This window comes from Salmo salar, chromosome 03, assembly GCF_965601325.2.
Source record: "Salmo salar chromosome 03, fSalSal1, whole genome shotgun sequence".
In the NCBI taxonomy this organism is placed as follows: domain Eukaryota; kingdom Metazoa; phylum Chordata; class Actinopteri; order Salmoniformes; family Salmonidae; genus Salmo; species Salmo salar.
Genome location: NC_138293.1, coordinates 71,288,651 through 71,304,300, shown reverse-complemented (window position 1 = coordinate 71,304,300; position 15,650 = coordinate 71,288,651). Strand labels below are relative to the sequence as shown.

General features: G+C 46.3%; 1 protein-coding gene across 1 annotated transcript in view; it reads right to left on the bottom strand.

Moving 5' to 3' along the window:
* Positions 1 to 15,650, bottom strand: part of LOC106601396 (E3 ubiquitin-protein ligase SMURF2) — a 50,980-nt gene that overhangs the window by 19,917 nt on the left and 15,413 nt on the right. Inside the window, exons 2-4 of the mRNA XM_045715198.2 lie at positions 7,505 to 7,543; positions 5,799 to 5,907; positions 1,360 to 1,493 (exon numbers count right to left, since the gene is read on the bottom strand). Coding sequence (XP_045571154.1) covers positions 1,360 to 1,493; positions 5,799 to 5,907; positions 7,505 to 7,543 — 282 coding nt within the window. The remainder of the gene's footprint in view (positions 1 to 1,359; positions 1,494 to 5,798; positions 5,908 to 7,504; positions 7,544 to 15,650) is intronic.

The window sequence follows — 15,650 nt, the reverse complement described above, 5'->3', positions numbered from 1 at the left end:
CCCCTGGAGGCTGGGTATGGGATATGCACTGGAACAGATGGTCTGTGGAGTGGCCATGGGCCGTAAAAAAACCACTGAGCATCGGTACCGAGCAGCCTGCAGTTCACTACAGAGGTCAAACATTTGACAAATCTCTGCACAAAGCCGGCACTATTCCACCCAGACTGAACATGGACATGAACCCCTGCCAATGTCTGGAAAGTCTTTGTCTACGTTCTCAGCCCAGGCTGAAAAACAAAACAAAAAGAAGGACCAAAGAAATGTCAGGAATACCACGTTGCCTGCAGACATGAGAAATGCCACTATCTGTTCACTGTTGTCTGAGTGTCATGCAGAACAGCTCAGGATGTGCGTCTAGACTAAACAGGGACCAAAAGATGGTCGGTCAAACCATTACAAGACTGGGGCAATGAGCGTGCACACACAAACCCAAAGCCCCCTAAAACGCCTGTGGACAGGACACAGTGGAACAGCTGCAAAAAGCACAAGCGAAAGAATGACAAACATACACTTGAATAAGACCACAACCGAGGGACATAACAAATCTATGCTTACATTTAAATAGCTGTACAATTATGCATGTCTGAGTAAAATGACCGGTTGTGTAGATTTGCAGACCGAGATAAACGGAGGTTAGTGACTGTGGCGCATGCTGCCAGTCTAGGGGACAGACGAGGGTGGAGGGCATGAGGAGGGGGGAATGAGAGGAAATGCAGAGGCAAACTACTCACAGCTGAGGCACAGGGTTCGGGTTTTCCAGGAAAACAAGTGGCAGGGGCTTCTAGGAAAAGCAGTGGGATTTTGTCCTTTTTCCGTCTACAAGACCGTAGCAGACCTATCAGCATAGTATACATACAGTGGGAGGGGGAGGCCCTTTGGTAAAGCCATCACTGGGTCCCTGCCTGGCTGCCACTGCTGCGTTGGCTTGGAGTGCCAAGCCTCAATCTCATTTAGCCATTCGCTTCGGACATGACATGTTTACAGTGATTGTGGGCTGATGCTGATCGTCTTTTCCTGTTCTGACACGGCAGAATGTGACCCCGCTCACAACCTGGTCTGTGCCCTGTCAGGAATAGGGAGAGAGTGTGCGCACTTGTGAGGGTACTGCTCAATGTGTCACTGTGACAGGAGAAGGGGATTATTAGCCTGTGACTCCGCTAGCCTGTGACTCCGCTAGCCTGTGACTCCGCTAGCCTGTGACTCCGCTAGCCTGTGACTCCGCTAGCCTGTGACTCCGCTAGCCTGTGACTCCGCTAGCCTGTGACTCCGTTTGTGGGACAGACAATGGGTCACTACACAGACATTACCTCACAGCATTAAATACACACACGCACACTAATTCAATCAGGTAGTCCTTACAGCCGGTGTCTTTGAGGCGGTTGATGGCGTTGGATAGAAGGCGTACACAGCCCAGGAAGCCAGCCCCCTGCTTCTTATGGATCTTCTTGTGGTTCCACACACTGATGGTGATGGAGTCAGACTTGCCAATATATCTGAGGAGAGAAGAGAGAGACCAGTCACTTCCAATGTAGTGTAGATGTTACTAAAGCCCGTGTGAATGCACTGTTCCAACAGGCCAGTCTTTGCCTGGATGTCCCCGCTGGGGAGGCACACATCCGCTCGGGGCTGCCTGTCACCGCGGGCTGTGTCCCCACAAGAACACAGTCAGGATGTGTCTGAGAGGGATTTTCCGCAAGGCGTCTGTGAATGTGCGACTCCCGACCCCAAGAGTCGGGGTACGAGACGGACGAACGCAGACAGATCCTGAGTCATAAATCATCCAAAGGCAGCCCTTCGACCCAAAATCACCCAGAGAGGGAGAGAGAGAAACGAAAGAGACAGGGAGGAGGAGAGGCTGAAAGACAGATAGAAAGAAGGATATTGTAAGTGAGGAAAAGAAGGAGAGAGTGAACAGTTGAACCATGACATTACTCCCTGACTGCCTCTGTTATCACTCTTAGGTAGTGTGTCAGTCGAGGCCTGGGTATTAAACTCACACTACGTGAACCTGACGTGGCACATCTGTTCGGCCCAGTTCCCTTCCTCAGTGTAAAACTAATCATCCATAAAGTTAGCAGACTGCATCCCACTATAATTATCATGCTGCTTACTGAAACTAAAGGGATGTGAAACAATGGGGCTGTGAGTAAGATGTCTGGACATTTTGAGTGGAAGCCAAATGCCTGTCTGGGGTGCTATCTGAGACCATTAGAATGCAGGACAGATTTGTAGGGGGGAATTATTACATCCAACACAGATCTGGATATGATTATTGTATCAAATAGTAAGGGCAGTAGACTAGACATTGGATTAAGCTTTTCAAAACAAGATACAGTATGTTTACATACACTATACACATGCCAAACATACCAAACTCTCTATGATTACTTGTAATAAGATAAGAGTTTCTCCTCTTAGGCCATCTCTATGTTCTGTCTCTGGTTGGTTGAGGTACAGTATATGGCATATTGCATGGCAGTTGGTGCTAGGCAGGCCAGGCTGTCACCTTCCTCAGCAGGCAGAACAGGACCAGCTGGGCCCTGGGGACACTACCGCCACCTGTTCCCCCAATCCCCATAGCAGCAGAGATGGGACAGAGAGGGACAAGGGCCTGGGCCAGGCTATGGGACCACAACACAGCATATGCTAAGCGATTCATCCAATAAAATTGAGGAGGTTACCACATCAGTCACCGGCATCATTAATAAGTGCAACATCCACGCTGAGCTTAAGGTTAGAGCTGCCGGTTTCAGGGAGCAGGACAGTATTCCGGACGCTTATAAGAAATCCTGCTACAACCTCTAACGTGCCATCAAACAGGAAAATTGAATCCTACTACAACGGCTCTGACGCTCGTTGGACGCGGCAGGTCTTGCAAACTATCACGGGGTACAAAGGGAAACCCAGCCACGAGCTGCCCAGTGACGTGAGCCTTTCCAGACGAGATAAATGCCTTCTATGCTCGCTTCGAGGCAAGCAACACTGAACCATGCATACAGTTCATTGACTATAGCTCAGCGTTCAACACCATAGTGCCCTTCAAGTTTATCACGAAGCCAAGGACCCTGGTACTGAACACCTCCCATTGCAACTGGATCCTGGACTTCCCGACAGGGCCACCCCCAGGTGGTGGGGGTAGGCAACAACACATCCGCCACGCTGACCTTCAACACGGGGTGCGTGCTTAGTCCCCTCCTGTACTCCCTGTTCGCCCGCTACTGCATGGCCGCGCACAACTCCAACACCATCATTAAGTCTGCTGATGACACGACGGTGGTTGGCCTGATCAGCGATGACGATGAGACAGCCTATAGGGAGGAGGTCCGAGATCTGGCAGTATGGTGCCAGAAAACAGGAAACGGAGGGCCGAATACAGGAAATGGAGGGCTGAACATGCCCCCATTCACATCCACGGGGCTATAGTGGAGTGGTGGAATTATCATGGTCCACACACTCCAACACAGTCGTGAAGGCACGACAACACCTCTTCCCACTCAGGAGGCTGAAAAGATTTGGCGTGGGCCCTCAGATCCTCAAAAGGTTATACAGCTGCACCACCGCTTGGCATCCGACTGCAAGGCGCCATCCAGGACCTGGACGTCAGGGAACTCGGCCCCAGTGATGTACTGGGCCGTTCACACTACCCCCTGTAGCACATTGCGGTCGGATGCCAAGCAGTTGCCAGTCATGGGAAGGCCTTCAAAACTGTCGAAGACTCCAGTCGCCCAAGTCATAGACTCTCTGCTACTGCACGGCAAGCAGTACCAATGAACAAAGTCTGGAACCAACATGACCCTGAACAGCTTCTACCCCCAAGACAAATAGTTAACCAACCTGGACTACCTGCATTGAGCATTTTTTCACTAACTCGTTTGACTCATCACTTACGCTGCTGTTACTGTTTATTATCTATCCTGTTGCCTAGTCACTTTATACCTATGTACATATCTAGCTCAAATACTTCGTACCCCTGCACAACGACTTGGTACTGGTACCCAATGTATATAGCCAAGTTATCGTTACGCATTGTGTATTTATTATTACTTGTCTATTATTTCTCCATTTTCTTTCTCTCTGCGTTGTTGGGAAGGGCCCGTAAGTAAGCATTTCACTGTTAGTCTACACCTGTTGTTTTCGAAGCATGTGACAAATAAAATGTTATTTGACATATTCATTAACATATTATACTTCTTAGTATAAATGTAGTTTGAAGCGTGCTGAACAAGAAACTGATAGGTTTGTCCCCTGGTTTGTCCCTAATAGGGCTACAGAGCCGTATTACAGTCCAGTCTGTCTGCTCCACATACTTTAACTGGGCTGGATAGGAGTCGAGGAGAGGCAGTTTGCCAGCGAGACACAGTCTGCTATCCTTGGCATACAGGCCACTTCCGCAACAATGCTGGCTGGGGTCAGCGGTCACGGGCCAGTCTGTTGGTCTGACCACTGACAGCACCACTGAGGAGGCCCTGACGTGTCAATGTTGCCATGAGCACATACACTTCCTCAAGCTGTGCACATACAACCAATGGAAAAAAGCTTTAGTGCCAACTAAGCAAAGGCTTTTCTGGCTCTGCTGAGCGTGAGAACCAGGTGTTTCAGACACCATTTGAATAGGTGTGAGTGTGCTCAGCTACCCTCAGTCAATTAGACTCCACACACTGAGGAGAGTCCACGTGCCTTAGCATGGAGTAGTAATCCTTAACCCTGACACACAGAGGGAGGGCACCTAAAGGTTTAACATAGTCATTAACAGGAAGAAACACAGGCAGGTTCCAGTTGAAAAATAAAAAGTGGAGAGTTGTGTGTGCGTGCGTTTGGCTCCGTCTTGGGAGCACACAGGTTGATGTCCTCCCATCCATCACCGTGTCCTGCACTCTCTCTCCTCCACAGTGGGACTGACTGACTGACTGACTGACTGAGGGCTGTGTTTCCCTCCTGTCAAACGGGACATGAACAGCTAATTAAACAGCCATGTTGGGAGAGGGTCTGGTATCCTGAGCAACCAAACAAACGGAGACATGTGCTTCCTCTTTCTGTTAGCTACGCGTGACGGCTGGATAAACACTGGGCAAATACTGGAAACTTTCACTCCCCCACTCTTTTCCCAGGTTGTTTTCACAAGACAAGCAGTCTTTGGGAAAAGCGACACGGGTGCAACAAGATATGCACATATCTCTGTCCAAAAGGTAAATGGCTTCTGAGATGAGTTTCCCTCCCCACGGTTCAATTTAAATGTTTTTCTTTTTCACGTTAACTACCCCAGTGGAGTTGTCATTGCTGGCCTACAGATAAGTGAGAGGACAGACATAAACCCAGCTTATTGTAAGGCATTCAGATCCGGCAGAGTCAATGTCTGACACATCCCCGATGTCCACTTGGCACATTGGAGTTGGGTGAGGGAATGCGTAGATCACAGGAGGTTGGTGGCGCCTTCATTGGGGAGGACGGGCTCATGGTAATGGCTGGAGCGGAATGGTGGAATGGTATCAAATACATCAAACGCATGGTTTCCATGTGTTTGATGCCATTCCAGTCACGCTGTTCCAGCCATTATTATGCGTTGTCCTCCCCTCAGCAGCCTCCACTGGTGTAGATATAGCATAGAGGGCACTGGTGATAGTTATAGAGAGGGGCCGCAGTTCAGCTGAATGCTGGTTCATTACTAAATCAGCAGGTTAAGGTAAGGTTTCTGTTAGATACACGGTTTCACATCTAGTCACAGCTGCTTCTATATGGATGGTATGTCAAGCCATGCTCTGCGCTATCCATTATGTTAGCTGAGTGATGAGGGGACTCACAGGTCGTAGTGCTGGTTCCACTTGGGGTCGAGGGTGTTCTTCACGGTGTCTGTGGAGTGACACTGTCCTGAGCCGTCCACCACCACTTTGGCAAAGGGATCAGGGAGGCCTACAGGGGAACACACACACACACATACACACACACACATACACACACACCATCAGCACACTGGCCTGGCCAAGGACAGGCTGTACTAGGAGAAAATGTTACAGGCATCACTCCATCATTATTTGATGATTTCATTATGCAGATGGAAGTGAGACTATCTGGTTTCTGAAAGGGGGAAAAGAGGTCATTTGAAGAAAACTACTTTTGATGAATAACATTCTATGACAGTCTAGGAATGGCTGATGTGTGAATCTGATAGTGTGACTGAACCTGAGCCGAGTGACAGATATCTAGAGATACTGGTGGAAATGACATTGACACTAATAGACAGACCTGAGGGACCTGTTGGATGACATTTACCTGCACATAGCCTGGGTGTGGTGGACACACAAGCTCACGGACACGCACACACACATATGCCATGCAGGCCCACACAAACAAAACAAAACTGCACTTAGAAATACATCTCTCCGTATACATAAACACACTATCCCACAGAGACAAGCCTGCCTTGCTGCCACACAAGGCAGAGTTCTCTCCACCCAGGCCCTGACTGAGTGAGTGTTTACTCAGCCCCTGAGTGCTGGAATGGGAGGAATGGGCACCAGAGAAACCACCTGAGTGAGGGACCTTAACACACTCACTCTCCATGACAGCCTGACCCAAACACATCCAAACACTGGGGCCACTATGTACACCTAGCACACACTGAAATGCTGTGCTGTTTCACTCTGAAATGGACTAGCTTTAAATGACGGTATAAACGTTTTATTGATATCCCATACTTAACCTTTACAGAATTGCCCCAATTAACCACATTTGGGCAGACTTAATACAACATTTTGAACAGAAATGCAATGGTTCACTGGATCAATCGGAAAATTTGCATATATACTGAAATTGCGCCTAACCTGGAAAAATACATTGTGACCCTTTTCAAGGAAGAAAAAAAAACGTGTTTTTTTCCTTTGTATTATCTTTTACCAGATCTAATGTGTTATATTCTCCTACATTAATATCACATTTACACAAACTTCAAAGTGTCTCCATTCAAATGGTATCAAGAATATGCATATCCTTGCTTCAGGTCCTGTGCTACAGGCAGTTAGATTTGGGTATGTCATTTTAGGCGAAAATTGAAAAAAAGGGTCCGATCCTTAAGAGATATTTCAGACCTGTGTGACTCAATGCATGAAATGTGAATGAAACAAAGGGAATAATATAGTCCTAGTTGTATTAGTAGTTTTATTGGCTAATATTGATAATAAGCTACATCATTGTGACGTGGTGAGTTCATCATTCTCCCCACAAACATATCAGTAGTAACATTACAGGCTACTAACCCTTTCCTCTTTGCTGGTGTAGTGTAGTGGTTGGTTAAGTGTGTTAGCATGGCGTTCTGCTGGTAGGGAACTCTAGCAGCTGGCAGCAGGCCCTCTTTTATCAGCTCAAACTGACCCACATTTCACATTTCTCACGGGGGATACATATCTCACACTGCAGACATCAAAGCCCTCAAGCCCCCTGACTATGAAACTATAAAGCCATTTAACATGGAGTCGAGGATCAGAAACACAGCTTTCACTGGGTTACTTACGAAAGAAATCTTTCTTCACCAGGTTTTTGGCGCAGAGGACTGAAAGAGAAGAGGAGAATGAGGTGTTATTTTTAATCGTTGCAGATAGACACATATTACACACTGACAGGCTGTTGTGATCGTGTGGTTACATCACTGCCAAGGGAGAGGTTTGTGCAGGGCTGAAGTCATACACTGCTGCTCAGGGAACTGAATCGAAAAGCGCTCCATCTTGGATATGGATAGCCTTGGCTACATTACATAAGCAGCAAGAGCATTTCTTCTATAATGTGTAATGTAAGACAAGTAATGTGACTTTCAGGTGATAGAGAAAACACATGAACATATATCTTTAGCCAGACTGGATTGTGCCAGACCCTATATCTCTACATTTGAGTGTGTGTACTGATCATAAGCTGACAACCAGGTGATGACTCAATGACATGAGGAACTCTCCTGTTCTGCTCCAGAACATAGACCAACATCAACATGCTTTATAGCTATGGTAGTTGATTAACAGCAACTCAACCGAGAAAGTAACTTGACGATAGTGCATATGGGCACTTGTTGGCGACATGCTGAATCATAGGGCATTCGCACATGAATTCAATATGAACTATTAAAAGGGAGGGGCATATTCTTCCCCACAGCAGCCAGCCTGCAGCAGCAGAGCAGTAGATTGGACAGGTCCCCAGTGAGAACCATGAAGGGGCTGCTGAGGCAAGAGGCAGAGCCACTTAAACACCTTCCACTGGGCCTGGATGAACGGCCACCTGGGTGTCTGGAGCCACCGACACACACTCAGTCACTTACTCAGCCATGGCCAAAACCCAGTCCCTCTGGTCCGCTTCAGTACAGACACAGGCAAGAATGGCCTTTCTATTGTACTTCAATTACCTTTGTGTATTTGGTCTATGTATTTTTTGGGCCATCCCGGTCACATCCCACTGATCAAAATCCACCCACTATGCTCACTACCACCGCCGTTCAATACCACCCCCATAGACGCCAGCTGCGGTGCGACAGCCGTCCATATTTGCCATGTGTGTCGATTTCAGATCTTTGAGAGATGAAATCTGTATCATGTCTGGCGGGCTCCGAGGCCGTTTGTGTGTCTTCTCTCTACAGAGACCCGCTCACATGCAGGTGTGTTCAGACTTTACTTTGCTAAAACAAATAAACAAAGGCAGGCCCATAGGGGCAGACAGCAGCCTAAGCCATTGAATCTACAACCACCGCTATTCATCTGCCCCTCCCCACCCACCCACAGCTAAACACAGGGAGAACCACAGTGCTTACACTGCATGTGAAACATAACCTGACTCCTAAATCAATTTAGGTCTGAGCTGAAACAACGTATGAGAGGGAACAGAACACCATTTAAAAGTGCCATGGACTGAATTAAACACACAAATCACAGACCGCAGTGTGAAACACAAACATCTACACATGGTGTTTACTGATACACTCAGCACACACAAAGGGTTTCTGGGTTTAATGAAGATTACATCATTAAGATGGAGAAAAATAGGTCTTAACCGAATCTAAACCCTCTTGGGGGATGGGAAGGGAGAACATGCTCGACAGACGAGGAAGAATTTCTTCCAGCAAACATCCCTGGGAATGTGTTCCGTTCCAGTGAAACCCACCTCATTACTCAAACATCTGGTATGCATCTCTCTCTCTCAGTCAGTATCACACACACACTGTATGCCAGTCATCACACATACCACAGGCCCCTGAAAGGGTCCACAACACCTCGCTCTGCACACCCGCTCTAGCTCCAGTGATCTAATTCATTATTTACAGGCAGAGAGTAGTGAGAGAGAGAGAATGTCGGGGTGTGGGGTGCTGTGAGGGGGTGAGGGGTTGTAAGAATCAGGTAACAACACTCTGTGATATCACTATTCAGGTCTTGCTTCTTTTACATCCAAATACGGGCAGAACGACATACGCTGGGTCCTGAAAACTAGCTACATAGTGCGTTTCTCAAAAATAGATGATTAAAGCAAAAGAAATTCACTCTCAAAGCTGGTCATTTTCTGTATTTTCACAGCAGCAGCGGAGCAAAGGTACAGGACATGGACATGAACAGTTAAAACGTTACAGGGAGTCCCAGTGAGAAAGGGCAATGGTGAGTCATGTAAACTGGGAGAGAGGAAGAGGGAAGAGAGAGGAGGCGGTGACACAATAGGTCTGTCTGACTGTGGTAGAGAAATGACACGTCACAGAACACCAGAACTTGCAGTAATGTCCCTCTGACCGGGACATGAAAACCAACGGGCCTTCTGTAAGCATACATTAAACCTAGCCATCAATACAGCAGGAAAACAACACTACACTTATACATGTAAAATATAGAACAGGCCGAATTACAGCCGAGCACAGCGGACCCAAGACAAAACCACTGAAATTACAGAGATAACCAGACAATGGCAGCAGAGAAGCCAATGATGAGATAGACTGCAGCACATGAATGGAGCACCGGGCAGCAATCATCATCCAACGTAAGCCAACCATCAGAACATGAGAGGAGTTCTCATTACTAGGGCCCTATAAAATCTGCCACGAGGAGAACGGGGATGGAATCACAGTATCCAGACATTAAAACAGAATTCAACCATATAAATTGTTTTATTGAACTTAGTAGGGAATCAACTAAATGTATTGAAAATTCATTAATTTGAGCAAGTTTATCATACATAACACATGAACAGAATATATCAGTGATATGTATTTCCTGCAACTTTCTGAAGAGTTAACGAGAATACTGTGTATCTGTGTATGCACAGTGAGCACGTCTACCACTTTGTGTAGTCGTTAGCGATGATGCTAATGAAAAGTCTTCTGGTAGATGGAAAGGCTTTCCAAAAAACCTTCTCAATTAAATGTTAACTACAAAGTAACCTATGCTTAAATGGATTATTTGCATCAATCTAGTGGGTATTTATTCCATGTGTAACTCTGTGCTGTTGTTTGTGTCGCACTGCTTTGCTTTATCTTGGCCAGGTTGCAGTTGTAAATGAGAACTTGTTCTCAACTGGCCTACCTGGTTAAATAAAGGTGAAATAAATAAAATAAAACATTTGTTTTGCAAATTCTACCATCATACACCACAAAAATAACACTAAATAATAGCCTCTTGCTATGTGCTACACCCCAAAATCTACATTTATAAAAGATGTCACTGACCTCAAGTGGTCTCCTGATGTGGTTTAAGCATTGTTGTGGACTTACAACATCCAATTTAGTTGTTTTTCTATTTTAAAAAAAAGTTTGATTTTGAGAGTAAAAACCTGAAAAGAAACAGGGGAAAACAGAAACCTTGAAAAACTTAACTGAGAATACGGAATCAGGCCAAAAAATAACAGATTTTCTAGGGACCTACATTACATACAGACAAGCGTAAACTCAGACACCATGGGCCAACTGCCTCTCCTTCAGTCAATATATAACCTAACCACCAATATAAGTGGTAGGATAGGCAGGTCAATGTTATGCAGGTATTGAGCAGATAGTCTGACTGATCACGTAGTAAACCAGAGAGTGAAGACTGGATGTAAACTATAATGATGTACACATATTTCCGTGAGTCCAGCCCTGACTGTCTGATGGGTTTCCCCGGAGAAGGGCAGCTAAATGAACTTACCGTGGCTAAACATGGCGGGTTCCAAATAATGTGAGCACTGGTTGACCCCAGGAAAGGGAACGCCGTGGTCAGATCGGGCTCTATGCCAGCGGCTCAGCAGGCTTCCCCCTTGGATGGATGGACAGACTGACTGCAGTAGGAGCCCGGAGATGGACCTGCTAGACGGTACACAGTGTCCCGGTCCACTCTTCAGGGGTGTCACCCCTTACGGGACGGAGGGCTGAATTGCTCGGCTCTGCTTTATACTTTTACAGGGAGAGGGTTCAGTGAGTTATTGAATCTTACATGAACACAAAGGGTTATGGGACCCTTGGTTTGTACCTCACTGTCACTCCTTCTGGCCACATTTTGGTTTGTTAGTGATTTCTCAAGGGCTCTTTCCCATGGTAGCTGAGCACTTGCCTCTTGTGTGTAAATCTGAATGTCAAACAGCCATGCTCTTAAATGTTTCTCCGATGATGGTTGTTTAATACTTCTCATGGTGTTACATACACTACATGACCAAGAGTATGTGGACACGTGTTCATCGAAAATCTCATTCCAAAATCATGGGCATTAATATGGAGTTGGTCCCACCTTTGCTGCCATAACAGCTTCCACTCTTCTGGGAAGGCTTTCCACTAGTTGTTGGAACATTGCTGCGGGGAATTGCTTCCATTCAGCCACAAGCGCATTAGTGAGGTCGGACACTAATGTTGGGCGATTAGGTCTGGCTTGCAGTCGGCATTCCAATTCATCCCAAAAGTGTTTGATGGGGTTGAGGTCAGGGTTTTGAGCAGACCAGTCAAGTTCTTCCACACCGATCTCGATAAACCATTTCAATATGGACCTCGCTTTGTGCACAGAGGCATTGTCATGCTGAAACAGGAAAGGGCCTTCCCCAAACTGTTGCCACAAAGTTGGAAGCACAGAATCGTCTAGAATGTCATGGTATGGTGTAGGGTTAAGCTTTCCCTAGACTGGAACTAAGGGGCCTAGCACGAACCATGAAAAACAGCCCCAAACCATTATTCCTCCTCCACCAAATTTTACAGTTGGCACTATGCATTGGGGCATGTAACGTTCTCCTGGCATCCACCAAACCCAGATTCATTCGTTGGACTCCCAGATGGTGAAATGTGATTCATCACTCCAGAGAACGCATTTCCACTGCTCCAGAGTCTAACGGCGGCAAGCTTTACACCATTCCAGCCGACGCTTGGCATTGTGCATGGTGACCTTAGGCTTGTGTGCGGCTGCACAGCCATGGAAACCCATTTCATGAAGCTCCAGATGAACAGTTCTGGTGCTGAAGTTGCTTCCAGAGGCAGTTTGGAACTATGTAGTGAGTGGTGCAACTAAGGACAGATTATTTTTACATGCTCCGCGCTTCAGCACTCGGCAGTCCCGTTCTGTGAGCTTGTGTGGCCTACCACTTCACGGCTGAGCCATTGTTGCTCCTAGACGTTTTCACTTCACAATAACAGCCCTTACAGTTGACCGAGGCAGCTCTAGCAGGGTAGAAATTTGATTAACTGAAAGTCACTGAGCTCTTCAGTACGGGCCATTCTACTGCCAATGTGGTTCGATGGAGATTGCACGGCTGTGTGCTTGATTTTGTACACCTGTCAGCAACGGTGTGGCTGAAACAGCAGAATCCACAATTTGAAGGGGTGTCCACATACTTTTGGTGAGATAGTGTATTTACAAGTAGTTTCTAAATAGAAAATAACTGATGGAGGATCTGAATGTTGAACAAGGAAGAGAACTGTGGGGGACAGTCAGAGAACCATCCTGGAGAAAGAGAATGGTTGCACATCCCATCTCACCAACACAGAATATTGCATTAAACGGTCCATAAGCAACTGAAGAAACATAGCAAACACCATATCGCTGACAGAAATATATTGGCCATATGATCCAACCTACGGAACACCCCCATTTAATCTACTTTCTGTCACGATAGCTTTGTTTAATGACATAAAGTTAAATGATTGTCCCCATTTCCTGCCAGCACACAGAATTCTTCAAATGTATGGGTTTATAGGAAGTCTGTCCTGATGACAGGAGCCTTCCCTAAGAAAAGGAAACCGGCCAGCTTGCACCTACAGGGCGGCATCGTAAATCTATTTTTATTGGTCACGCCGGGCGCACTTTCTCATACTCACACACTGACAAATATATAGCTCTCTCCATCCAGGCACATAAACATGGCCACACACACACACACACTTCAAGCATTTCGCTACACCAGCAATTACATCATGTGACCAATTAAATTTGATTTGATTTGACACACGTAAATATAGAGAATGCAACATTATGGGCACTTGCACAAACAGACACAAAAAGCGCAACACTCACAATCCTGGGGAAAAAAATGTAGAAAACATTATTTTGGTTAGTTAGAATCACATAATTTATTTCCCATGTCCACTTTTAACAAAATGCTGTTCTCAAGGAGTTGCGATGTTTTGCACAACCGAGTAATGTATTTGCCAAAGTGAATAAGGGTGAGGAGTTTGATTGAGAGGGAGCTAGCTGGAGAGTCAAAATTGGTACAAAAAGTGACAATTCTAACCAATTCCACCTTATTACCCATGTTGCAGGGTTTTGACTAGATGGGATACAGCTTTTGTCATATTTTTCGTAACAGGTTAGGAGAACTTACACAAAAGGTTAGAACTTATGCAGCAGGTTAGGAGTATTAACATAGCAGGTTAGGAGAATTAGGTTAAGGTTAGGAAAACTTTTCTACTTTTGACGTTCATTTGGCAAAAGCAGTTTCCCTTCTAGCCATGACTATGCGGAAGGAAAAATATCAGCCTTGTCCAAAATCCACCCCTGGTGCAAAACTCATTTTCCAAACATTTCTCACCCTGTCTGCCCCTACTAAACACTCCGGAAAAACATCACGTAACCCTCTGCATCTCGGCGCATCTTAAATCCTCAGTCACCATAGCGACGGCGGTATCGAGTCAAGGCTGAGAGAAGGGTCTCTCTGTGTGTCTGTGTTTCTCATTCTGGTCGCGCTGCCGGCAGCTCAAAGACCCAACAACTGCAGTGTGACTGACAGGGAGGAAGGACAGCACAATTGAGCTGCTCACAACGGGAGAGGAGTAGGCTAATGAGTGTTGACATTTAAAACTATGAATACAGTAATGGAGAAGAATACCACACACAAACAAACAAACACTATAATAGAGGTGGGCTCAGAGGCATTCCTAATTGTTGTATAGCAGTGGAATGAGTTGAGTGTGGATATGACAGGGTGGACAGAGTAGACTTGTAGTGTACAGTTATTCAATGGTGTCAGCCTTGTACCAGGCGCGGCGCTGCAACATCAGTCAACTAAGGTATCTGTGGGGGTGACAAAGTGAGTAATGATGAGTGTAGCTGCTGTATATCACAGCTTGAATGCTAATGATAACCACGCCGCGCGCCCTTCCCTCCATCACCAGGCTGTCCACACAGCCTTCATAGGGAACTGGGATCACATGCAACTCTGATAAATGACAAAAGCCTTTTAGGCTAACACATTCTACATTTACTTCACATTCTTATCTAAATGGCCCACAACCAAACAGCTGGAGAGGAATTTGAAGCTGCAGCTGGACACATATTCAGAAACCCACCCACACACACTTCCCTCTTATGACCCATGAAGCCTCATCTCTTAATATCCTGTTAAAGATGTGGTATCACTTAATGTCCTCCTACAAGCCTTGAGTCATTGGCACCGACAGGAACAAACACTTGGAACATATCTAATGACTAAACTGGAACATAACCCGGCATTCCAGCATAGGAAGCAGAGGAGTTGTGTATCCTCCTTGTGTCTGACAGTCAGTCAGTGGGTTATTAGTCACATCATAGGTTTCCAAATCACAGCCCAAACTAGGCAAACACCACAACCTCCTGGCCTTCTCGGTCAAAATCAATGAACAGATAGGTTAGAGGCAGGCAGAGAGCTTGGGGGTAAAGTTAAAGTTCCACCTATGGAGAAAGAGAAGTGGGTGAGTCTCTCCCAGGGCTGGACACAAAGAGACGCAGTGTCCAGGGACTCAATGCACCCCGCCACTCAGGCCACCTGGGGAGGGAGAGGTCACATGACACACTGAATGAGCAAACAATCACTAGCCAAAACAAAATGGAGGCACTTCAGCTGGATCCCACACATCTCCCGCTCTCTCTCTCAAACACACACTCAAACTCTACCACTCGAATTATAACCCAGTGGGATGGAACATGGGAAATGGATGCTGTGGGGAAAAAGGGGGATTCACAGTGCTGCCCTGGTGTACAGCTCTGTGGTTAACCATCACACTGGAGTGCCTGTGGAGGAGGAGGAAGTGGGGGTGTGGGAAAAGAGAACTGCCTTATAAAAACCCACCATTACCAGCATGTCCAAAGTCAAAATCAGGTCTGGAATTTAACAAAAGAAAAAGAGGGACATGTCAAAATCAACCTCTTTCAGTGTGAAATCATAATTGTGTGACCCAAAACAATAGTGCTGCTGCTGCTAACCCCTGCACCACC